This window comes from Phaenicophaeus curvirostris, chromosome 5, assembly GCF_032191515.1.
Source record: "Phaenicophaeus curvirostris isolate KB17595 chromosome 5, BPBGC_Pcur_1.0, whole genome shotgun sequence".
In the NCBI taxonomy this organism is placed as follows: Eukaryota; Metazoa; Chordata; class Aves; order Cuculiformes; family Cuculidae; genus Phaenicophaeus; species Phaenicophaeus curvirostris.
This window is the reverse complement of record NC_091396.1, coordinates 106148-128994: the sequence shown is the minus strand read 5'-3', so window position 1 is coordinate 128994 and position 22847 is coordinate 106148. Positions and strand designations below refer to the sequence as shown.

Genomic DNA, 22847 nt, shown 5'->3' with positions numbered 1-22847 from the left:
CCTCCTGCCTCCACTGTCAGAAAGATTGGATTTTCCGCAGTTTCTCCATCGCTCCATGCTGTGCCATGTGATTGGCCAAGGGTGGATGTTGCCAGCTGAGGGTCTGGTGCTCTCTGCCTGCCTCCCCTGTCGGTCTCTCCCGTCCTTATCCTTCAGGGAAGGGGATGAGATTCCTGCCTGTCCTTTCCTCCTGCATCTCTGTGGAGTCTCCAAGCCTGGGATCGGCTCCTGCGCCTCAGGTGTTCCTGGGCTTGAGCTGTGGCTGAGGAAGAGCGCTGGGCAAGGAGCTGCGGGGTCCCTTGTTGTATTCCAGGCTCGCCGTCAGATTCTGTGCTTGCGGCTCAGTGCCGAGAGCCTGGAATGGGCAGGGAGAGGCCTGGCTGCTCCGGGCAGCCGCACCGCGCTGAGCCGGCCGATCGCAGCCTCTCGGGCGGGCACGGCTCTGGTTCTGCTGGGCCGCACGCACCGAACCGTGTCAGAGCTGGGATTAAGGCAGGCATCCTGCTGACCGGGGATTGCCAGCTGGGCTTTAGATCTGCCGGGTGCTTCCATCTTCCACTGGGCGCCTGCTCCATGTCCTGGGAGCTCGGAGCTGTCGGAGCAGCCGTGGCTCCATCCCCTCTGGCCTCACTAATTCCCAACTGTTTTTCTCTCCACAGGTGCAGCTGCTGAACGCCGAGCTTTAATGGTTTTTATGTAGTTTTTATTTAAAAGAGGAATGGATTCTTGAAAAGGAATTTTAGGGAAAGAAGGGAATAAATCATGGAACTTTTTGGAACGCTCTGAACTCTCCCTGCGCTGCCGGGGCCATGGGTGAGGCAGCTCCCATCCGTCACCTTCTCCGGCTGTAGGAACTCCGGAACGCTCCCCTCTGGATCACCCCGTGGACCTTCCCCATTGCCTGGCAATGTTTTCCATGGAAAGGGCTGCATGAAATTCCTGCCGATCCCCAGCCACTGAGCGGCTCTGAAGCCCACAGACGCACCTCAGGGGACGGGAGAAAGGAGCAAGTAGGAAAAGGACGGACCCCCTGGAATCTGCCGGGCCTTCTCTGCCCGCCCCCCTTGCGAAGGAAGGATTTACGGCTCAATCCTGCACCAGCTGTTCTGCGGCCGCGGCAGGCGGGGAAGAACAAATCAAATTAAACGGCCACCGCCATCCAGCCGCTCCCGGATCCTGGTGAAATCAGGGAGAGTGTTCCTGTGACCCCTCCAGCGTGGGGAGGAGGAGGAGAGGTGCCGTGAGGGTGCGGATTGCCTGGGAGCCACCCCTCCCGCTGCGTGTCGGAAAGGAGAAGTGGTTTCCCTGCACCTCCGGAGTGGCTCTCGTGCAAGAAGCGTGCCAATCCCTCGCTCGCTGAGTGGCAAGCAGTGCCCAGCTCCTCGCCTCCGGGCTGCGCGGGCCTCGTGTCTGAGCCCAGAGCACATCCCATCCCCTCGGAGCCCAGCAGCTGCCAGCCCTGCTGGGATCCTCTTTCTGCCGGCTGTTCCTGGCTGACGGAAGTTCAGCATTCCCGCCCCGGCGGTGGTGGTTTTAAATCCACGTCTCATTCCCCGGTCTGAAATTTTAATGCTTTTAACCCTTCCCTGTGCCCGTGTGCTGCGGCGGGACAGGGCGTAGCGGGGACTTGGTGCTGCGGAGGCCGCCGTGGGCTTGTCTGGTGGGCTGGGAGGCGGCCCCGGGAGCGGGCGCGGAGGCCGGGCAGTGCTTGCCCCCGTCCCGCTCCCCGAGCCCCGTGGGCCTGGGCTATGCGGCGGGGCGGACCCCCCTCCACAGCTCCAACATGCCAGCGGCGTCCGGAAAGAGGTTCAAACCCAGCAAGTACGTCCCGGTCTCGGCTGCTGCCATCTTCCTAGTGGGAGCCACCACCCTCTTCTTTGCCTTCACGTGAGTCCTGGCTGCTCCAAGGAATGGGGCGGGAGAAGGGGGAGAGCAGGGACCCTGCTGCTCTGTGCGAGGCTGGGGGGCTGTGAAGGAGGTGTTTGCTCCAGGTGCTCTGGGATGGATAATGCAACTACCCTGCGCTCTGTCTGAGCAGTTCGGCCTCGGCTGGGCCCACGTCCCTTGGTTTTCCATTTTTCCCGTGGGGGTGGATCGTGGTGAGGCACCGTGCCGTGGCTCTGGCTCCTGGAGGTGGCTCCTCGGGTGTTGGCGTGGCTCACTCCTGTCAATGGGAGTGCTCCGGCAAATCAGCCGTGTGGGAATCGGTTGTGACATGCAGGGTGGAAATGGCACGGGTGGTTTTCCCCTTCAGAGCAAAGGGAAGCAGTTTGGGGTGGGCTCCCTGGATTTAAAGTGCCATGGCTGATCCGGGAGCCAGGCAGGAGGGCTTTGGGTGGCCTCTGTCCCCTGTGTGGGTCTCTCACTGCCCATTCCTCCTCGCTGCTGCCGCTACAGCAGGATCCTGGCCAGGCATAGGGAGGTGCCCCCCAGCTCCCAGGGATCTGCTCTGCTCCCTGGGATAGAGCCCTTGGCAGCAGGAAGGTCACCACAGCTCCGACGCCTGGCAGCAGCCAGGCAATGGGAGTAATGTGAGGCTGGACAGAGCGAGCTGGTTGGATTTACGGGGAGGCAGCTGGTGGTGTCGCTCAGCGGTGTGAAGCCGTCCCATCCAACGTGGAGCGCGTGCTGGTTTGCTCCGGGTTGTCGGGAGACGTTCACTCCGTGCTCCTGCTCCAGGGGCCGGAGGGGAAGAGGAGGGACGTGGGGACATGGGGGCAGGCGCCCCAGCCCCGTCCCAGCTGCAGGGCATGGCTGGGAGCAGCAGCACCGCCGCGGAGCAGGTTTGTTGGGAGCAGGAACACCCGGGCAGGGCAGCTGTAATTGCAGGGCAGGGGATGCTGCTCCGCCTGCTCTGAACCCCAAATTAACCGCGACACATGGTGCTTTCACACGGGGCGTTCCACAGGGAGGGCATCTTGGTGCTGCCTGGCGTCGCGTTTCCCTTGGGGCATGTGGGGTGGAAGTGGCACAGAGACCCTCGGCGAGGTCTGCCTCCTGCGCCAGAGCCCTGGGATGGGCTCCCTGTGGAGCACCGGGCCCCTCTTCCCTGCCTGGCGAGGGGCAGACGCAGTGCCTGCCCCGTTCCGGAGGGCTGCACTGTCAGCATCGGCCCTGGAGCGCGTCTTTTGGGAAGCAGAGTGAAAGCTGGGGGGCTCCTGCTTGCTGCGGCTCCCACGGAATGCTCCGGTTGTGTTGTTCCTCATGTATCCACCTGATGCCCTTTGCTCTGTCCCGCTGGCCCAGGATGTGTTGCTCCAGGCAGAGCTCCGTTGATTAATTTAACGAGGGGATGCGGCAAAATGCACGCACGTCTTCCTTCCATTGGCCTCGGCTTGGCCTGCAGAGCGACCCATTCCCTCTCCATCAAACCTCAGCCCGGTGTTGCCTTCCATCTTCCTGGCTGGGAAGGCTGCAAGGGAGCTGCACCAGGTTGGGAAGGGAGTGCTCACTCTTCCGAGTAGCCGGAAAGGAGAGGCATGAGGAGGCGGGTGCTGGGCTGGGACGGGTCAGTCCAAGGAGCTGGAGGTGCCTTGGGTCCAAGGTGATGTGCACACTCCTGATTTGATCCGAACTCGTGGGAGCATGGTGCGAGCAGGGGTTGTGTTTGCAGCCGAGCCTTTCTGGGAGCCCAAGAGTTCAGGAGTCCACGGCAGGTGAGCGAGGGGAGCCCGATCCCGGCACGGGTCTGTGTCCAGGGGTGCCGCAGGGTGGGAAAGATGTCCTCGGGGATAGGGGCTGCAGATGGGAAGGAATTCTTGGGGATGGGGGCTGCAGGGTGGTGGGAGCCTGTGGAGAGGAGGAGAATCTGGGCTGGCGAGGGCCGGGCTCTCACTTCTCCAGTCCAGGTGACTCAGTGTTCCCGCGGTTCCAACTCCTCTGAAGCGCTGCCAGGGACGAGTGCTGGCAGCTCTGCCAGCGACGCGTCCTGGCCTGGAGAGAGAACTGGGTGGGAGCTCCGGGGCCTGCGTGGCTGCCAAGGTGAGCGTTCTCCAGCGATCCAGGGAGGCAGCTTCCCTGTGGCCCCCGGCACACCTGGCAGCAGGTGCTGGGTGCCGGTGCTGGTGGTCCGTGTGCAGGAGGGTTCCTGCTTGCCTCTTGCAGGCAGCGGCTGCCGTGCCAGGAAGGAGACCCCGGCATTGCTCCCGGACCCGGCAGTGCTCAGCCCTGTGAGCTGCGGGTGGTGTCCCTGTCAGGGAGCTCTGCCTGCCCCATCCCAACATCTCATCCCGGCCGGCTGTGTGGGATGCAGAGCTCAGTCCGTGCAGCTCCGTGTCCCGCTGTGCGCGGCTGGCAGGGCTTGGCAGGGACAGGGGTTGAGGTGCCTCTCTGGCTTCTCCAGCCAGTTGTCTTCCTCGAGGCTGGGGCTGAACCTTCCCTGTGGAGGTGGCCGGCAGGTTGGCTCTAGTGTCATTGTGGTGCTGCCATGGAGTGAGGACCAGAAGCTGGGTCTGGGGTCACTGCCGAGCCCGCTGCTCCATCCGCAGTGGGAGACGCAGTCCAGAGTGGGGCAGGATTGACAGGGACGATGTCCCCAGGCTGGGCTCCCTTCAGCTCCGCTGGTGCCGTTGGTTGCTCTTTAAAGGCAGGACTGCGTCCTCCCCGTGCTGGAGCCACAGGGTCGCCCTTCCTCACACCCGGGACCGGGAGCCGCGGTCCTGCCCAGAGCTGCTTGTCTCTTGCTGGGAAGGGCTCCCGGTGTGCGTGCTGATGAGATGGTTTTCCCTTCTCCGTGAAGGCCAATCCTTCCCTTGCTGCTGGCTCAGCCCTTCCCGGCCATGCGGAGCTCTGGCTTTCGAGGATCCGGGCGTTTGGCTTGGCCGAGCTGCTGGCATCGCAGTGTGCAGGGATGGCTGGCGGGCAGTGGGCCCCCCTGGCTCCCCTCCATCCCTTTCAAGGGAAGATTTGGCCTGAGATTTCCCTTCCTAGAGAGAGGAGCTCCAGGTTTGGGGCTCCTGGAAAGGCTTTTCCAAGTCAAGGGCTCATCCAAGCCCATCTTCTTCCATCAGTCCCTCCTCTGTCGCTCGTTCGTCAGCAGAGAGCAGAGCCAGGGGCTCTGTGTGAGTCGGGATACTCGGCTGTGCCCTTCCCTGGGGCGGGAGAGGAGGGGGCCATCGCTCAAAGGGGCTGCTGAGCGGAACGCAGGACCACAAGGAGGGGAGATGATGCCAAGGAAGCCACCCATCCCTTGAACCACACTGCCAGCAGGGCCCTGGGAGCTGGGGGAACCAGCGCTTTGCTCCCTGCTCGGCTCTGTTCTGGCTGCCAGGCACACGCCGGGGGCTGCCGGCTCCCAGCCAGCTGCACTGCTAGTGCCGGTGACCCTTGGCGAGAGCCAGAGAATTCCTCACCTCACTTTCCCAACCCCCTTTGAAGGTTTCTTGCTGGAGCTGTCGCAGTGGGTGGCTGGGGGCAGCGTGGGGCTAGGTGGGACAAGCCCCCTCCCCAGGCACAGCTCCTTGCTCCGGGCATGGCTCCCAGTGCCGAGCTGCTCTCAGGTCTTGGCCTTGCCATATCCCATCCACCCTGTGCTTCCCTGGAGCTGCTCTCCGAGGGTTTTGGGACACAAATCCTCACCAGCCCAACCCAACTCTGTGGAGAATTCGCTTAGCCGGCTTCCAACAGAGGCAGCTGGGCCGGCAGGGCTGGTGCAGGTGGGGAAGGAGCTGCTCCCTGCCCAGGAGGAGAGTGCTCAGTGCACGGCCAGGATGTGCTGTCCCAGATCCCAGGAGCTGGAGAGGCAGCTCCCAGGGTGTCTAGAATGAAAGGCTGGGAGATGTTGTCCCAGATCCCAGGGGCTGGAGAGGCAGCTCCCAGGGTGTCTGGAATGAAAGGCTGGGAGATGTTGTCCCAGATCCCAGGAGCCGGAGAGGCAGCGCCCAGGGTGCCAGGGAGTGCCAGGCTTCCACCCCAGCTAGGCGCTTGTGGCTCCTGAGCACGGGGGAATGGGAAGAGTGTGGAAGGGGCTTAGGGAAGGCTGTTTGCAGGTGCAGGGCCTTGTGTGCCGGGCCAGAGGTGCTGTGGAGAACCCCATTCTGGAGAGGAGGATGAGGATGAGGACTGTGCTGGTGGGAAGAGCAGGGCTCAGCTCCTGTCTGGTAAAGCCAAGGAGCTGGCTCTCCAGCTCTCCTCGGGCCACAGTGCTGAGCCTTGGCCCTGGCCAGTGCAGGGCAGGTCCCACTGCCTCTTCCCAACCTCTCTGGGTGCCAGTAAGTGCCAGGGTGTGGAGCTGTGCCCAGTGCCAGGGTGTGCCCCGCGCGCCTCTCCCACCACTGCTGCCAGGTAGGTGCCAGGGCCGGTCTACCCGCTTCTCCGGCACGGACCCATCCCAGCTCCGTCCCCTCACACCGTGTCCCGTGCTGGGGGCTGCCTCCCAGCCCTGTGCCCTGCCACAGCGTCTGTTCCCAGCTGGAGCCTCGCCACGGCTCCCAGGGCTGCCAGACAAGGGCTGGGGCTGCCTCGCCGGTGGTGGGATGCATTCCCGGCTGATCCGCAGCAGCGCCTGCCCCTTCACCTCTCCGTGCGCGGGGCCGCGGGGATTACGGCGCTGGCACCATATGTCCGCCCGCTCCGAGCCCCGCGCGCTGCCCCGCTGCCCAAATCCCGCTGTGCTTATCGCCGCGGGGGGAAGAGAGGGACAGATGCTGCCCTAGATCCGTGGGATTAAACTCCCAGCAGCAAAGCAGATTAGGGGATTATGCCGGCGCCTCAGAGGGGAAGCCCACTCTCTGGAGCCCCTGCCCACCCGGGATGTGGGGCCGGCGGTGATTCCCTGCCCGAGCTCCCGCGGGGCCGCTGGGACAGGCGCACGGAAAAGCCGGGTGCTGGTGTGGTGCTGGGTCTCTGCGTGACACCAGGGTTGTCTCCTGGCTGGGCCTCGGCTCCGGGATGTGAGGAACAGGAGCAGCTCTGGAAGCAGGCGAGCTGGTGGTGCTGCGTCCCCTCGCGGGGTCCCATCTGTCCCCGTGGTCCCGCGTGTCCCCTGTTGTTCCCGAGGCAGCGTGTGGGGCTGCGAGTGCCAGAGGCAAGCGGTGGGTCCACTCCGGGATGATTTATCGGAGCGCTTCCCGCACCATCCACCCACGAGTGCTCTGTGGGGCTGGGGTTGAGGAGAGAGGCTGGGTCAGTCGGGGTGCAGCTCTGGTTTGGGTGGGAGCGAAGGGAGGAACGGGTGGCAGGGAACCTCCACGGCTGCCTGGAGGCACAGCCAGGAGCAGGGCGCGTGGATTTGCCAGGCAGGCCCCACCAAGCGCCGCAGGGACGTCTTACGGGGACGATGGGGGCTCAGTCAGTGCCCACTCAGCCCTTGTGCTCCGAGGTCGCCGTTGGAGCTTGGGGACGCTGGGGGAGTGTGGAATCGGGGCGCTGGTGGGGCAGGGCTGGTGTCTCACTACGTTTGTGTCCACAGATGCCCAGGGCTCAGCCTCTACGTCTCTCCCGTCATTCCCGCCTACAATGCCGTCATCTTCCTCTTTGTGCTGGCCAACTTCAGCATGGCCACCTTCATGGACCCGGGCATTTTCCCACGAGGTGAGTCTGGCTCTGCCTGGGAAGGGGCTCGGAGAGCGCTACCCCCTACCACCCTTGCTCCGAGGTGGAGGGGTTGACCAGGCAGGACACACAGGATTGTGTGATGGGACCAGCATAAATCCTGGCAGCCCGTGCTGGGTCCGTGGGGCTCCAGCGTGCCTGTGGCTGTGGGGCAGGGCCTGGGAGAGCCCCCGGCTCCGGCTGTGTTCGGGGGTCCCCGGCTGCTCCCCGTGCCAGTGAGGGGCCTGGTGGCAGGGGTGGGCGACACTGGGCAGGGTGGGGGGAGTCCGGAGGCGGGTGGACCCCGGCATCACCTCCCCGGCCCTGACACGTGGCTCTGCCGGGTTTCCCGACAGCTGAAGAGGACGAGGACAAGGAGGACGACTTCCGCGCCCCGCTCTACAAGACGGTGGAGATCAAGGGCATCCAGGTGCGCATGAAATGGTGCGCGACCTGCCGCTTCTACCGGCCGCCACGCTGCTCCCACTGCAGCGTCTGCGACAACTGCGTGGAGGTGAGGACCTGTTGGTTGTGATCCCCCCTCTTTCCCACATCGAGCTTGGAGCTCGAGCCCCTCACCGTCTCCGCCTGCCCGCAGGAGTTCGACCACCACTGCCCCTGGGTCAACAACTGCATCGGGCGGCGCAACTACCGCTACTTCTTCCTCTTCCTGCTGTCGCTCACCACGCACATCATGGGCGTCTTCGGCTTCGGCCTTCTCTACGTCCTCTATCAGGTGGAGGAGCTCTCTGGCGTCCGCATGGCCGTCACGTATCCTCTGCGGGGCTGCGGCGGCGCGGGGCGGGAGGGCCTCGGCGGGGCTGGGGACACACGAGGTGGAGCAGGGCTGCAGCATTTCCTTAGCTACCTGCCGGCAGGATGGTGGTGATGTGCGTGGCCGGCTTGTTCTTCATCCCCGTCGCCGGCCTGACAGGGTTCCACGTGGTGCTCGTGGCCAGGGGCCGGACCACAAACGAACAGGTAACGCCTGGGGCTGGTGCAGGCCCCCCTCCAGGCACGGCGTGGGGATCCCAGGGCAGGGCAGGCATGGACGGGCTGGGTTGAGGCCCCCAGGAGGCCCCGGAGCCAGCTCAGGGCTCAAGCAAGAGCTGCAGGGGGAGGCTGAGACCTCATCTTCACAGCCTGGAGATGGGATCTGTGCTCCTTGGGGGTGAGTGTGGAGAGGACGGAGCCGGACAAGCACTTTGGGAGGGCAAGAGGTGACGGGCACGACTTCGAACAACTTGGTCATAGCTGTCCTGCTGCACACCAGCTTCCAGCTCCTCCTGTCTCCTGCCTGTGCAGTGAGCGTTGGTGTAGAGGATCGATACCCCTGGTCTCACCCTTAGTGAGCCTGGGTCCATCCCCTTCCCCTTCGAACCGGGATTAAATCCCAGCCCAGTGCCACATAAACCTCCCCGTGACCAAATAACCCCGAATTCCACCCATGGCGCCAGCCCCTGGGCGCTGGGTTCATCACGTACCCAGCAGTGGCCCAGGGCGCCAAGAAGGCCAGTGGCCTCCCGGCTTGGATCAGCCATGGGGTGGCCAGCACGAGCAGGGCAGGGATTGTCCCCCTGCACTCAGCGCTGGGGAGCCCACACCTCGAATCCTGACTTCAGTTTTGGGTCCCTCACTCCCGTAAGGACATTGAGAGACTGGAGCGCATCCGGAGAAGGGAACGGAGCTGGGGAAGGGGCTGGAGAACAGGGTTAGGAGAGGCGGCCGAGGGACCTGGGGGTGTTTAGTCTGGGGAAGAGGAGGCTGAGAGGAGACCTCATCGCTCTCTGCAGCTCCCAGAAAGGAGGTTGTAATGAGGTGGGTGCTGGGCTCTTCTATCACGGAATGAGGATTAGGACAAGAGGAAATGGCCTCGAGTTGCACCAGGGGAGGTTGAGACTGGATGTTGGGAAAAATGTCGTTGTGGGAAGGGTTATGAAGCTCTGGCAGAGGCTGCCCAGGGCAGTGACAGAGTCCCTGTCCCTGGAGGGGTTCAGGAACTGTGTGGCTTTGGCAGTTGGGGATATGGTTTAGCAGGCACGGTGGGGTTTGTCTGATTGTAGGACTGGGTGAGCCGAGAGGTCTTTCCCAACCTCTAATGTTTCTGTGATTCCGTGATTCTGTAACTTCCACATTGGAGGGAAGCTTTTCCCCCTTGAAGGCAGCTGAATGCTGGAGAAGGAAAAGTGGGAGGATGTCCAGGTGCCTCTGTCCTTGGATCTTGTCACAAGTGAGCTGGACAAGTCCTGGCACCTCAGCCTGGCTGGGACTGGAGACCCCCGTGGTCCCCGCTGGCCCCAGAGTGCTGCCACGCTCCTCATCCTGCAGGTGACGGGCAAGTTCCGCGGCGGCGTCAACCCCTTCACCAACGGTTGCTGTAAGAACGTCAGCCGGGTGCTGTGCAGCTCCCCGGCTCCCAGGTGAGCCCCGGCACGTGGCATTCCGTACTCCGGTGGCATTCCGAGCTGCCGCCCAGGAGCACCTCCTTTCCACCCCTCTCCCCAGGTACCTGGGGCGCCCCAAGGCCGAGCAGACGGTGCTGGTGCGGCCTCCGTTCCTGCGGCCCGAGGTGTCGGACGGCCAGATCACCGTCAAGATCATGGACAATGGTATCCAGACCGAGCTGAAGAGGACAAAGGTGAGGAGCAGGGGGATTAGCGGTCCCTGCTCGGGGTGCTCCACGGAGCCCAGGGGTGCGAGCCTGCGTCCGTGAGTAAAGAACCGAGTGAGCCATGTCACATTCCCGCCCCGGTCCCTCTCGTCTTGTTCTGTGTCCCCACGGACGGACACCACGTCCCCTCCATGCGGCGGCAGCCACATGAGGCCTTGCACCCTCCGTTGCCTGTCCCGTCCTTCCCCTCGCAGCATCCCTCGGAGCTGCCCCTTCCCCAGCGCGTCCCAGCACAGCGCTCAGCGTGCCGCACGGCCCAGGAGGAGCCCGAGTCCTGGGAACACCACTGCCTGCTCCCTCGAGGCAGGGCCGAGGCGTCGGCCGCCACTGATCCGCACCCTGCGCTTTGTCTCTGCAGTCCAAAGGGAGCCTGGAGGTGACGGAGAGCCAGTCTGCCGACGCCGAGCCACCTCCGCCACCTAAACCAGACCTCAGCCGCTACACGGGCCTGAGGACACACTTAACCCTGGCCACCAACGAGGGTAAGGAGGGCGCCCAGGGTCCCGGGCAGCCCGGGGCTGTGCCAGGCAGAGCAGGAGCCAGGGCCTCAGGCACAACAGCCACAGGGCAGCCCCGAAGCGCAGCAGCACTACCTTGGAACGGGGCAGGAGGTGCCTGGCTCTCCGGGCTGGCGTGTGTGGCCCCGTGCACCTTGGAGAAGCCTGAGGGATGCTCACAGCTGGCTCTGCTCCATCGGAGAGGAGTGGGATGCCGAGGCGAGCCGGCATGGTGCTTGTCCAGAGTGGCAGGCAGGAGGCGGAGGAGAGGCAGGCCTGGCTCGGCGGCAGAGAGCACGGCTGCGGTGGCCTGCGCGACGCCGTCCCTGCTTCCCTGAGCGCCGGCGGAGCAGCGCTCGGAGCGGCCTGCGCGGCCTTGGCCGGAGAGGTGGGATGACAGGCAGAGCTTGGAAGCAGCCGCGTCCTGCAGCAATCCGGAGGCCTCGGCAGCTCTTCCCGGCTGGAGCACGGCGCTGCCAGGGGAAGTGTGTGTGTGGGCGCCTGCTGGCACCTCCGTGCAGTCCCACCCCGCCGACGCGGGGCCGTGGCAGGGGCACGGAAGCGCCAGCCCCAAACACCTTGCCGCAGGGACACGTTTTCCATCTCGCTCCGTTCCCTCTGCCCCTGGTGCGCCTCTCCTCCAGCCTGTCCCTCTCCTTACCTGATCTGTCTGCCCCAGGCTCCAGCCGGTTCTTGGGGAGGGAGGGCAGGGCTCCGCACATCGTTCCTTCCTCCGTAGAGCTGCCACGTGCCTGAGCATCTCCTTCTGTCCCTTCCCACAGACAGCGGCCTGCTCGGCACGGAGAGCCCACCGACTCCCACCATGTACAAGTACCGGCCTGGCTACAGCAGCAGCAGCAGCTCCGCTGCCCTGCCCCACTCCACCAGCGCCAAGGTAAGGCCTTTCCCGAGGCCGGGATGCACCCCTGTCCTGGCTGGGTGGGCAGCGGGAGCTCTGACCTCCTCTTGCCGTGGGTAACATCTGCCTCTGCCCCGCAGCTGAGCCGCGTCAACAGCCTGAAGGAGCCCAACTCCATCTGTGAGAGCAGCCGCAAGCCCAGCTACCGCTCGGAGCCGAGCCTGGAGCCTGAGAGCTTCCGCTCACCCACCTTCGGCAAGAGCTTTCCCTTCGACCCGCTCTCCAGCGGGTCCCGCTCCTCCAGCCTCAAGTCGGCGCAGGGCACGGGCTTTGAGATGGGGCAGCTCCAGTCCATCCGCTCCGAGGGCACCACCTCCACCTCCTACAAGAGCCTGGTGAACCAGACGCGCAACGGCAGCCTGTCGTACGACAGCCTGCTCACGCCCTCCGACAGCCCTGACTTCGAGTCGGTGCAGGCGGGCCCCGAGCCGGACGCGCCGGTGGGATACACCTCGCCCTTCCTCTCGGCGCGCATCGCCCAGCAGCGCGAGGCCGACCTGCAGGGCCGCTTCGCCGGGGCCGTCTCCCCCAAGCACGCGCCGCCCCGTGAGCCCTCGCCCGTACGCTATGACAATCTCTCCCGCCACATCGTCGCCTCCATCCAGGAGCGGGAGAAGCTGCTGCAGCAGCCGCCGGCGCCGGGCAGGGAGGATGACGCGGTGCTGCCGGACTCGGGCATCCAGTCGACGCCGGGCTCTGGCAACGCCCCCCGCACCAGCTCTTCCTCGGACGATTCCAAGCGCTCGCCCCTGGGCAAGAACCCGCTCACGCGCCCGGTGCCGCCCCGCTTCGGCAAGCCCGAGCCCCCCGCCGCGCTCCGGGTGCGCTCCCTGGGCTCCCCGGACCAGCCCGTCGCCCCCCACCTGGCCAAATCCCTCTCCTACAGCAGCCAAAAACCGGCCTCTCCAGCCAGCGTCTCCGAGGCGGAGGAGGTGGCCTTGCAGCCCTTGCTGGCACCAAAGTAAGTACCGGCACCGGCCGCCACGCACGCACAGAGCGGGGACTGAGCCCCTCACACCTCCCTCCCTGCCTGGCATGTCTCTCCCCTCCCAGCATGTCCCCTCACGTCCTCTCCAGCCCCTTCCTCTGCGCTGGCACCCAGGCCGGTGAAGGGCGAGGGAAAACCTTCCTCGAACGGAGCGGGTGCCTCCAGGACACCTCAGCTTCTCTGGGGGCCGGAGCGCGGGCACTGGGATCCCCTCCGGCTCCTCACAGCCGCGCTGGGCTTCGGGATCCTGTCCATCTCCTGACGCCTGCTGTCCGTCCTTCCTTCCCTCCCCAGGGACGAGGTGCAGATGAGAGCAGCCTACAGCAAGGCCAACGGGCAGCCCAAGAGCCTGGGCGCGGGGCCCCTCGGCAGCCCCTCGCGCGGGGGCGTCAAGAAGGTGTCGGGCGTGGGGGGCACCACCTATGAGATCTCAGTCTGAGGGCAACGCGCTCGCCCCGCCGCGGGGGCCGGACACTGCGGACGCCAGGGAGAGCCGGAGCTGGGGGAGCAGCGGCCCCTTCCGCCCTCTGGGACTCGGGGAGCGCTGCCCGCGCCGAGCCCCCCAATCCCTGCCTGCCGAGGCCGGCAGCCGCCCGGGCCGGGCGCTCGCTCGGGGGTTGGCAGCAGCGCCGGCCGCTCGTGGGCCTTGTGCAATCACCGCTCGCCCAGCGGGGCAGGAACGGATCCTTTTTAAACCAGAATACTTTTTTTTATTATTATTGTTACGGATTCTATTTTTTTTCTCTCTCCGAGTTTCCGGGTGTGTGTACATATAAATATCTATATATATAAATATAAATATTGAGGAAAAAAAAGGCAGAAATGCTCTATCGTGCCCGGGGGCGGAGGACCCCCCCCACCTCGTCCCTGTCCCCCACAGGGGGGAAGTGGGAGCCGCGGGAATGCTCCCCGCACCCCCAGGCCACTCGCCGGGGAAGCCCCCTCCCCACAGCCCCCACAGGCTGCCCTCCCCCCTCCCATTTGCGCCCCTCTTTTTGTAGCGTTTCCACAGGGATTGTGTTAGAGGGGGTGGTCGGTTGTTGGTTTTGTTGCCTTTTTTTCCTTTACAAACGGGTCCGAGGGTTTCTTGCTGTCGCGGTTGTTTTTATTTCCATGTGGGAGGAGGAGGAGGAGGCTGAAGCAAAGCAATATTCCCTCATCACATGCCAAAAGAAATGCCGAACGGGAGCGGAGCGCTCCAGGAGCCCCCGCAGGGCCACGAGCGCTGCCGGACCCCCCACCTCCACGGCCCCGCAGCGCCACAATGCCGGGTTTTTTATTATTATCAGCCATTTTAAAAACGAGGAATAAAAGGATATTTAATGAGCTGCCCCGGCCTGCGTGTACTGTTTGAGCGTCCGGGGACAGAGCAGGCCCCACGCCTCAAAGGGAGAGAAATAGGCCCGAGGGAGCCGAGCCCGGCGCCTCCACGGGGGCGCCGGCAAACCCAGCTCCTGCTGAGGAAAAGGGTTCAGGGAGTGTGGGAACGCAGGGCTGGAGCAGCCACACATCCCAGCGCCTCTATGGGCAGAGACTTGACGTAAAAGGTGAGTAAAAAAGAGCGGCCCTGCTGCTCCAGGCGCTGCGGGTCTAAAAGGCCGAGGGTAGCAACTTGGAGTCCATGTTCCCGGCTCCTGGTTTGGCTGCAGGGGCGTCTCCTCCATCAGCGAGCAGGGACAGGCCAGCCCGGAGGGACGGTGACCCCGGGGTCAGCCGGGGCTGCGTCTGTCGGCGGGGGATCCCGGGAAGGTGCCGGCGCAGCCTCACCGCAGGCTGCTGCTGCTGCTGGCCTGGGAGCTGCCCACCCCTGGGTGCTCCGGGCTGTGCCGGTTCTGCAGAGGGAGAACAAATCTGTGAGGCAGGCAGACACATGCACAGCCCTGGGAACAGCCACTCGCCGGGCCCTGCCGTGCTGCCGCCCGCTGCAGGGCGGGCACGGGCTGGGGATCCAACCCCAGCTCTCCCCACAAACCTTCTTTTTCTTCTTTTCTTTCTTCTTCCTCTTCCGGTCTGGATCCTCCTCTTTTTTCTTCTTTTTCTTCTTATGGTCGGAGTCCGAGGGGGTTTCTGGGGGAAAGAAAGCGCTGGAGGAGCCGGGCACCCCGGGAGAGTCAGGAGAGGGCCCGGGTGCAGCAGGAGCAGCCCCTTACCTGGGGGAACGGGGTCCTGCGTGCGGCTCTGCTTGTGCTTGTGCTTATTCTTCTTCTTAGGGGGCTGGATGTGCATCAGCCGGCACTGCTCTGGCAGCTGTGGGGACACAAGCAGTCAGAGCGGGCCCCGCGGACCCCCAGCTGCCCCCCAGGCCCCGGCCACGCGCTCACCGGGCCAGCGTGGAGGCGGAATCCGGTCAGCATGGTGCCGGTGAGGGGCGTGAAAGAGCTGCCGCAGATGGGGGGCTTCTCGATGAGGGAGCGCAGGGAGCTGTTGTCGTGGGAGCCGGGCAGGTCGATCATGCCGGGCAGGTCGGGGAGGAAGTTGCTGAGCTTCTCCTTCACCTTCTTCCCGCAGAACTTGTTGTAGGCGTGCTCGAGGTTGTAGTGCGTGATCAGGTTTGTGCTGCCCGTCAGCTCCATCGTGCCTACGACAGCCGTGAGGAGGGGATCGGCTGTGGCTGCTGCCCGGCCGGGACCCCCGGCCCCACTCCTACCCCTGGGACCAAGAACCCCAGTCTCGATCCCCACCCGGGGACCCCTGTGCTTGCTGCCCCGCGGCCCCGATCTTCCCCTCCCATGGCCCTTATCTCTCTCCCCCCTCAGCCTCAATCTCTCTCCCTGCTTGGCCCCGATCTTGCCACCCCCTCGACCCCGATCTCTCTCCCCCCTCGACCCCGATCCGATCCCTCTCCCCCCTCAGCCTCGATCCCCCTCACCCCCCCGATCCCCTCTCCCCCTCACCCCGATCCCTCTCCCCACTCGGCCCCGATCCCTCTCCCCCCTCAGCCCCGATCCCTCGTCCCCCTCGGCCCCGATCCCTCTCCCCCGTAGGCCCGGTCCCCCCCGCCGCACCTGGCAGCTCCCGCAGGAGGTAGAAGGGCCCCGCGCCGGCCTTGCGCGGAGGAGGCCGGCGCGCTCAGGCCGGGCGCGGGGCCCTTCTACCTCCTGCCGGGAGCTGCCGGCCAGGTGCCGGCGGGGGCGGGACCCGCGCGGCCTGCGGGGCGAGCAGGCGTCGGCGGCCGAGGCGGAGAGGGCTCGGCGGCCTGAAGGGCGGGCCGAGAGGGCCATCGGGCCGGCCCCGCGCGGGGGGGGGGGGGGCGCTCTACCCACCGCGATTGGCGCAGGGCAGCTTAGGCCACGCCCACTAAGCGCTGCGATTGGGCTAGAGCGGCTCAAGCCACGCCCCCTTTTCGAGAGACCCGCTCGCTATTGGCTGAGCGCCGCCCTGCCGCGCTCCCATTGGTCGAGGCCCAGCTCCGCTCCGCCCTAGGGGGCGGAGCGGAGCTGGGCCTCGACCAATGGGAGCGCGGCGGGGCGGCCGTGAACATGGCGGTGCTGACGGCGGCCTTGGCCCTGCTGTATTCGGTCCCCGGGATCTGCCGCTGGCTCGCTCACCCCTACTATTCGCTGTCCGCGCTGCTCGCTACCGCCTTCCTGCTGGTGCGCAAGGTGCCTCCGCTGTGCCGGGGGCTCCCCACGCAGCGGGAGGATGGCAACCCCTGCGACTTCGACTGGGTGAGCGGCCTGGGCGCCTCTCCCGCTGGGCCTGACCCGGCTGGTCCCTCGTGTTCTGGCCTCCGCTTCTACGGCTGTGCACCCCGGCTCCTGACACTGCCCCACAGCCCACCCCCCCCCCCAAGCACGGGAACCCCTTGTGCCCCTCAGACCCCTCAGAGCAGGACCGCCTTCTGCCCCACAGACCCCTCAGCGCGGGATCCCCTTCTGCCCCTCAGCCCCCCCCAGCACAGGACCCCCTTCTGCCCCACAGACCCCTCAGAGCAGGACCCCCATCTGCCCCAGAGCCCCCCCCAGCGCGGGACCCCCTTCTGCCCCACACACACCCCCAGCGCGGAACCCCCTTCTACCCCACAGACCCCCCCTCTGCCCCTCAGACCCCTCAGCGCGGGACCCTCTCCTGCCCCTAAGACCCCTCTCAGCACCCCCTTCTGCCCCACAGCCACCCCCAGCACAGGACTCTCTTCTGCCCCACACACACCCCCAGCGCGGGACCCCCTTCTGCTCCACAGCCCCATCTCAGCATGGGACCCCGTTCTGCCTCATAGCCCCCCCCCAGCATGGACCCCGTTCTGCTTCTCAGACCCCTCAAAGCAGGACCCCTTCTGCCCCTCAGACTCCTCAGCGCGGGACCCCCTTCTGCCCCACAGCCCCATCTCAGCATGGGACCCCGTTCTGCCCCACAGCCCCCCCCAGCACAGGACCCCCCTCTGCCCCACACACACCCCCAGCACGGGACCCCCTTCTGCCCCACAGCCCCCCCCATCGCGGGATCCCGTTCTGCCCCACACACACCCCCAGCATGGGACGCCCTCCTGCCCCACAGCCCCCCCCCAGCCCCCCCCCAGCGTGGGACCCCGTTCTGCCCCACAGCCCCCTGAGCCTGCACCCTCTGTGCCCGCAGCCCCAGGCCTGTGCCACTGTGCTGCTGTGGGGCTGCCAGGCAAGGGCGGGGAGGCCGTGTCCCGTGCCGCGTCCCCCCAAGCATCTGGGAGCAAAGGGATCCGCGGTGGGGCTGGCAGGATGTGAGGCCGGCACAGCCTTATCCCGGTGCCGGGCTGTGCCGGGAGCAGCCAGGCTGCGGGAGGGCAGTGCGGCTGCAGTGGCAGCCGCTCCCAAGCTGCACAGCGCAGCAGGTGCCACCGCCTCACCCCATCTCTCCTGCGCCAGCGGGAGGTGGAGATCCTGATGTTCCTCAGCGCCATCGTGATGATGAAGAACCGGCGCAGCAGTGAGTCGGGGGCTGCGGGGCAGGGGCCAGGAGCTGCTTGCGGGGCCTCCACCGGTGGCCACATGGGCTGGGATCCACAGGGCCAGGTCTGGCCTTTGCATGGTATTCCCCTTCGGGATCCTGCCCCATCCTCTGCCCCTCTCTCCCCTCCACAGTCACTGTGGACCAGCACGTCGGGAACATCTTCATGTTCAGTAAAGTGGCAAACGTCATCCTCTTCTTCCGCCTCGACATCTGCATGGGGCTGCTCTACCTCACGCTCTGCATTGGTGAGACCTGCGGGGGCAACTGGCGGTGCTGGGGTGCAACTGATGTCTCGTGGGGGTGGAACTCGGGGGCAGCTGGCAGCTCGAGGGGTGAACTAGGAGGCAACTGGTAGCTCTGGGAGGGAGGAGCTGGGGGAGAACTGATGACACCAGAGGGGAATTGGTGGCTTTGAGGGAGGACCAGTGGCTTTGTGGGGGGAATTTGCAGCACTAGGGGGAGAAATAGAGGCATTGGGGGGAACTGGTGGCTCTACAGAAGGGACCAGCAGTTCTAGGGGAGAATCGGTAGCAGGAGGGGTAACCAGGGGCACTGGAGGGGCACGAGTGGGGAACTGGTGGCACTGGGGGGACCCGTGGCAGCTGTGCCCCCTCAGCACCCGCATCCCTGCCTGCCCTCGGTGCCAGAGCTCCCTCTTGCGGTGGGGCTGCCATGCGGCCTCCTTCCCTGCTGGCGGAGGCTGCAGGGCTGCGGGGTCTCGGCAGCTCAGGGTGCTGCGTTGCAGTGTTCCTGGTGACGTGCAAGCCGCCGCTGTACATGGGCCCTGAGTACATCAAGTACTTCAGCGACAAGACCATCGACGTCAGTATCTGCGCGGGGGAGCTGGGTGGTGTGAGAGGGGGGCTCGTTGGCCCTGGGGACTCTGCCCGGTGGCCCACTGACCCTGTGCCTCTGTCACAGAATGAGCTGGAGCGTGATAAGCAGGTGACGTGGATCATCGAGTTCTTCGCCAACTGGTCCAGCGAATGCCAGTCCTTCGCCCCCATCTTTGCCAACCTCTCCCTCAAGTGAGCGGTGCCCACAGGGGCCTTGGGAATTGTGGGATGGGGACCGGGATCGATCCCAGCCCCGCAGTTGCCCAAGGCACGTGCAGCCTGGTGTCCCTGTCCTCCCAGGTACAACTGCCCGGGGCTGCACTTCGGGAAGGTGGACGTCGGCCGCTACACGGACGTCAGCACCAGGTCTGGGGGCGCAGGCAGAGCTGGGGCCCCGGGAGCCTCCAGCCACTCCGGCATCACCTGAGCTTCTCCCTCCGCACAGGTACAAGGTCAGCACCTCCCCCCTCACGAAGCAGCTGCCCACCCTCATCCTCTTCCAAGGCGGGACCGAGAAAATGCGCCGGCCGTACATCAACAAGAAGGGCCACGCTGTGTCCTGGACCTTCTCTGAGGTGGGCGGGATGGGGCTGGGGGTGCTGGGGTTCCTGGGCAGGGGTGTTGTGGGAGCCAACGCGTCCTCTCTGCCACAGGAGAATGTGATCCGGGAATTCAACCTCAACGAGCTCTACCAGCGGGGCAAGAAGCAGCCGAAAGGCCAGAACGAGGGGTCTGAGGAGCCCCGTGCACCCGCCGACCAGGAGCCCAAGAAGAACAAGTAGAGGCTGCCCTGGCTGGCACCGTCACCGTCACCATCACCATCGTCACCATCACGCAGCGGCCCCGGCGCCCTCCCCGGGGCTGCGTGGGGCGCCCAGTGCGGGTGGGTGGCTCAGCGCCCCCCTCCTAACGCTCATCCGCATCGCTGACAATAAATGGTCTGTGCGCCAGCGCCCCGTGTCCGTCTGTCCCGTGTCTGTCCCGTGTCTGTCCCGTGTCTGTCGCGGTGTGAGCAGCAGCCGCAGCGCCGCTCGGGGCCCAACGGGACCCCCCGACCCGGGCGACCGAGCTCCGCGTTCTCATTGGTCACCCCCGGATCCCTGTGAGCCGGTGCTGTGCTCTGATTGGCTGCGGCCGCCGCGCTCTCATTGGTCACTTCAGGATCCCGCTTTGCAATTCCTGTGCTCTGATTGGTCACCTCTGGATCCCTCTGGGCCGGTGCTGCGTTCTGATTGGCTGCGGTGCCGCAGTCTCATTGGCGCCTCCCGGTGCCGAGGGGCTGGCCGCACGCTGTGATTGGCTGGCGGCGCGGCGGGCGGGTCGCACGGACGGGACCATTGCCGCTGCCCGGGGGGGAGACGGGGGGACGGCTGCGGTGAGGCTGTGGTGTAACCGGAGCTCGGGCCGCCCCGGCATCGCTGTGAGATTCCACGGGAGCGGCGACGTGCTGGATCGGATCGGTGCCCGCGGTCTCCCCAGCGTCGCTCGACCCCGAACCCCGAACCCCGAGCGCCCGCACCCCACCCCCCCCGCCGCTCGGCCGGGTGGTGGCGTCTGGCGAGGTCGCGCGCTCCCGCACGTGGTTCTCGCGGCGCGGAGGGACAGGTGGGGGCGGCGCCGCTCCGGGACCGAGCGGGGCCCTGTCCCTTCCCGTACTCACCCCGGCCCTGGGACCCCCTTCCTCCCGCTCCCCGAAAGCCCCGGCACCCCCCTCTCTCCCACTAAAACACCGGCCCCGGGAACCCCCTTCTCGCCCCGGGGCGGCTTCCCCCCTGCCCACCACGGGACCCTGGGGCGGCCCCCTCCCCACGCACCCCTACCCCGGCGGGACCCCTGGTTAGCCCCGTCCCCGCGGAGCCCGTCCCCACCGCCCGCTGCTCCCTAGGATGGCTCCCCGCGGTCGGAAGCGCGGGGCCCGGCGTCCGGCGGCGGCCGAGGGTCCGGAGCCGGCGGGAGCCGCCCCGAAGCGGGCGCGCGCGGGGCCCGAGGGCGGCCCGGGGGGCGGCGGCCCCCGCGTGGTCATCGAGCACTGGTGAGCGCAGCGGCGGCGCGGGGACGGGTCCCCCCGCTCCCCCCCCGCTCCCCCGCGCTGACCCCCCCCGCCACCTCTCTTCCCAGCAAGAGCTGACGCGTGTTCGGGCGCGCGGCGGCCGCGGTGCGGGACGCGCTGCGTGCGGCCGCCGCTCAGCTCCCCGTGGAGATCAACCCCCGGCAGCCGCGCAGGAACAGCTTCGAGGTGTCCCTGGTGAAGGAGGACGGCAGCAGTGAGTGCGGGCCGGGCCGGGGGGCCGGGGGGCGGCCGGGGCGGGGGGCCGGGCTCCCCTCACCGCCTCCGTCCTCCCCAGGCGTGGAGCTCTGGAGCGGCATCGCCAAGGGGCCGCCCCGAAAGCTCAAGTTTCCCCAGCCTGAGGCCGTGGTGGAAGCTCTGAAGAGCAACCTGGGATAGAGGGGGCAGCCAGGTGAGCGGGGACGGGGAGGGGGTGGGATGGGTACAGGGACTGCAACAAAGGTGGGGCGGTCTGGGGACTGGACAGGGGTCAAGGGTGGGATGGGGACAGGGATGGGACAGAGGCAGAAATCACCCGCCTTCTCCCCACAGCCAGGCCGGGACTGGCGCCTGCGGCACGAGCGTCCATGAAGAGGTGCGACGAAGTGGGGGGCACTCGCCAGCCCCAGTCCTGTCTCTGATGCTGCAGCTCTGCCGCAGGCAGCCCCTCCCCGGATCCCCCTCTGCCTCTCCCCACACCCCTCCCCACCTCCCATGTCCCAAATAAAGCCCAGCAGCTCCTCAGCACAGCTCCAATGCTTTATTTTCCCACTGGCTGTGGGCAGCCAGACTCCCTACTCAAGGATGTCCACCTCCTCCTCCTCAGATGAGGGACAGGGCCAAACGCAGATGGTGCCGGGGGGCAGGCACAGCTCCTCTGTCCCCACATCCACCTCCTCATCCTCGGGGTCCTCCAGCCCACCATGCTGCCAAGACTCCTGGCCCAGCTTCCTGGAGCCCTCTCGGATGGGCTGCCACAATGGGGAGCGCCTGCCCACTCCCCCATCTGTTGGGGGTTGCTGCTCCTGCACGACCTCCCAGCACCCCCCACTCTCCGACTTACGCAGCTTCAAGCGCCCCACGGGGCCGGGGGCCGCGCTCCCCGGGGCGTCCTCGGTGCTGCTGGGGGGGAACTTGGTGGCACCAGGAGGGACCTCACTGCCGGGGGAGCCATGTGGGACAAGGGGCAGGCAGGAGTGGTTGAGCTGATGTTGGGGCCCCAGCCGGACCAGGTGTCCCCCGTGCAGCTGCAGCGACTCCAGTGCGGTGATGCGCAGGCGGCGGGCAGCCGCCAGCACCTCCTGCACCTCCTCTGGCGTCGCCTCCAGCTCAGCAGTGTAGAGGAAGCGCACCAGCTTGCGCAGCGCCTCAATCTTCAGACCTCCCAGCTCCAGCACCATCCTGCTGCCCCGTGCCGGCAGCTCCTGGCCCAGCTGCTCCATGAGGAATGGGCTGCAGACGGAGAGGATGCAGCAGTGGGCGACCACTGCCTCGCCTGCAGAGCAACAGCCGCTGTCACTGCCCTGCAGCCCCCTGGGGTTGCAGGGATGGTGCCCGCAGGTCCCTCAGGGCTCCGGCAGCTCCATGGATGCCGCCCGCTCACCTTCCGCCTGCAGGACCACATCGCAGAAGTCATCCGCCCGCTGCTGCTGCTGGTGGAGCTGCTGGAAGGCCGTGCGGAGCAGGCGGGTGCTGCGGTAGAGCAATGTCGGTGCCGCCGACGGAGACGCCATGGGCCCTGCGGAAACAGCGCAGCGTGGGGACACAGGGACCGGCACCTGGTCCCCCTGCTGTGGGCCGGCCGGAATGGTTTGTGACTGGCATGAACTGGGGTCAGCACAGGTGATGTGGGTGCGTTGTGTGTCACCCGTGTGGCTGTCACCGGCCGTGTGGCCGCGCCGCCACCGAGCGTCACCCCGTGCGAAGGCCCCAGTGCGGCTGCCCGACACGCTCACGCAGCGGCCTGGGGGCTGGTGCGGAGGCCCAAACGCGGCCGCGTACCTGGCCGGGGGTCCGTGCGGCGGGGCCGAGGCGGGGCCGGCTGCGGCACCGGGGCCCTCGCGGCGCCTCCTCGCGGCCTGCGCGCCGATGGCGGCGGGGAGGGGGCGGGGCCGGCGAGGGGCCCGCCCCCCGCGCGCTCCCATTGGTCCGCCCGCCCGCCAATCGCAGCGCCGGCCAATGGCAGCGCGGGACGGGCTGGCGGGAAGGGCCGTGGCGGGAAGGGCCGTGGCGGGAAGGGCCGTGGCGGGAAGGGCCGTGGCGGGAAGCGCGCGGGGCCGTCATGGCGGCGCGCCCTGTGCCGGGGAGGCTCGGGGCCTCACGCGCTCGACGCCTCGGAGCACGCTACAGAGCTGCCCCTCACGCTGCTGTGTGGAAGCGTTTTACCCCCTTTACAAAGCGTCCTTGGTGAAAAGATCCCCTCCCTGCTCCTGCAGG

At 66.7% G+C, this 22847-nt stretch overlaps 5 protein-coding genes across 6 annotated transcripts; 3 read left to right on the top strand and 2 right to left on the bottom strand.

The window, feature by feature from the left end:
* The first annotated feature begins 659 nt into the window (after nucleotides 1-659).
* ZDHHC5 (zinc finger DHHC-type palmitoyltransferase 5) lies at nucleotides 660-13936 on the top strand. Its single transcript, XM_069857153.1, has 11 exons — nucleotides 660-1887; nucleotides 7409-7530; nucleotides 7887-8044; nucleotides 8129-8301; nucleotides 8409-8511; nucleotides 9859-9950; nucleotides 10036-10168; nucleotides 10560-10683; nucleotides 11481-11593; nucleotides 11698-12578; nucleotides 12900-13936. The coding sequence occupies exons 1-11, from the start codon at nucleotides 1784-1786 to the stop codon at nucleotides 13042-13044; spliced, it is 2148 nt and encodes a 715-aa protein (XP_069713254.1). The 5' UTR covers nucleotides 660-1783; the 3' UTR covers nucleotides 13045-13936.
* On the bottom strand, nucleotides 13912-15652 carry MED19 (mediator complex subunit 19). The gene is made up of 5 exons (XM_069857154.1): nucleotides 15611-15652; nucleotides 14927-15183; nucleotides 14756-14852; nucleotides 14578-14672; nucleotides 13912-14437 (listed from the first exon to the last, which is right to left on the bottom strand). The coding sequence occupies exons 2-5, from the start codon at nucleotides 15176-15178 to the stop codon at nucleotides 14369-14371; spliced, it is 513 nt and encodes a 170-aa protein (XP_069713255.1). The 5' UTR covers nucleotides 15179-15183; nucleotides 15611-15652; the 3' UTR covers nucleotides 13912-14368.
* A 405-nt stretch (nucleotides 15653-16057) lies between these two features.
* Nucleotides 16058-19316, top strand: TMX2 (thioredoxin related transmembrane protein 2). The gene is made up of 8 exons (XM_069856944.1): nucleotides 16058-16273; nucleotides 17444-17504; nucleotides 17660-17773; nucleotides 18274-18350; nucleotides 18450-18556; nucleotides 18665-18730; nucleotides 18810-18939; nucleotides 19018-19316. The coding sequence occupies exons 1-8, from the start codon at nucleotides 16085-16087 to the stop codon at nucleotides 19144-19146; spliced, it is 873 nt and encodes a 290-aa protein (XP_069713045.1). The 5' UTR covers nucleotides 16058-16084; the 3' UTR covers nucleotides 19147-19316.
* A 545-nt stretch (nucleotides 19317-19861) lies between these two features.
* Nucleotides 19862-21155, top strand: SELENOH (selenoprotein H). Of its 2 annotated transcripts, none has more exons than XM_069856943.1 (5): nucleotides 19862-19969; nucleotides 20250-20396; nucleotides 20483-20628; nucleotides 20710-20823; nucleotides 20968-21155. In XM_069856943.1, exons 2-4 carry the CDS (start codon nucleotides 20251-20253, stop codon nucleotides 20808-20810), a joined length of 393 nt encoding a protein of 130 aa, XP_069713044.1. In that variant the 5' UTR covers nucleotides 19862-19969; nucleotide 20250; the 3' UTR covers nucleotides 20811-20823; nucleotides 20968-21155. The 2 variants fall into 2 exon arrangements, with proteins under 2 accessions (XP_069713044.1, XP_069713043.1); XM_069856942.1 differs by having other exon boundaries at nucleotides 19863-19969; nucleotides 20964-21155.
* A 7-nt stretch (nucleotides 21156-21162) lies between these two features.
* On the bottom strand, nucleotides 21163-22847 carry BTBD18 (BTB domain containing 18). The gene is made up of 3 exons (XM_069856941.1): nucleotides 22774-22847; nucleotides 22015-22149; nucleotides 21163-21906 (listed from the first exon to the last, which is right to left on the bottom strand). Exons 2-3 carry the CDS (start codon nucleotides 22142-22144, stop codon nucleotides 21206-21208), a joined length of 831 nt encoding a protein of 276 aa, XP_069713042.1. The 5' UTR covers nucleotides 22145-22149; nucleotides 22774-22847; the 3' UTR covers nucleotides 21163-21205.

Bases quoted from the DNA above. Each gene is read 5' to 3' on its own strand.
- MED19 (XM_069857154.1), bottom strand. From the start codon at position 15,178: ATGGAGCTGACGGGCAGCACAAACCTGATCACGCACTACAACCTCGAG. The intron at 14,853-14,926 runs GTGAGCGCGTGG...GTGTCCCCACAG, and splicing joins TCCGCCTCCACGCTGGCCCG to CTGCCAGAGCAGTGCCGGCT. The intron at 14,673-14,755 runs GTAAGGGGCTGC...TCTTTCCCCCAG, and splicing joins GCAGGACCCCGTTCCCCCAG to AAACCCCCTCGGACTCCGAC.
- TMX2 (XM_069856944.1), top strand. From the start codon at position 16,085: ATGGCGGTGCTGACGGCGGCCTTGGCCCTGCTGTATTCGGTCCCCGGG. The intron at 16,274-17,443 runs GTGAGCGGCCTG...CTCCTGCGCCAG, and splicing joins ACCCCTGCGACTTCGACTGG to CGGGAGGTGGAGATCCTGAT. The intron at 17,774-18,273 runs GTGAGACCTGCG...GCTGCGTTGCAG, and splicing joins CTACCTCACGCTCTGCATTG to TGTTCCTGGTGACGTGCAAG.
- BTBD18 (XM_069856941.1), bottom strand. From the start codon at position 22,144: ATGGCGTCTCCGTCGGCGGCACCGACATTGCTCTACCGCAGCACCCGC. The intron at 21,907-22,014 runs GTGAGCGGGCGG...GTTGCTCTGCAG, and splicing joins TGTGGTCCTGCAGGCGGAAG to GCGAGGCAGTGGTCGCCCAC.
- ZDHHC5 (XM_069857153.1), top strand. From the start codon at position 1,784: ATGCCAGCGGCGTCCGGAAAGAGGTTCAAACCCAGCAAGTACGTCCCG. The intron at 7,531-7,886 runs GTGAGTCTGGCT...GTTTCCCGACAG, and splicing joins CCCGGGCATTTTCCCACGAG to CTGAAGAGGACGAGGACAAG. The intron at 8,045-8,128 runs GTGAGGACCTGT...GCCTGCCCGCAG, and splicing joins TCTGCGACAACTGCGTGGAG to GAGTTCGACCACCACTGCCC.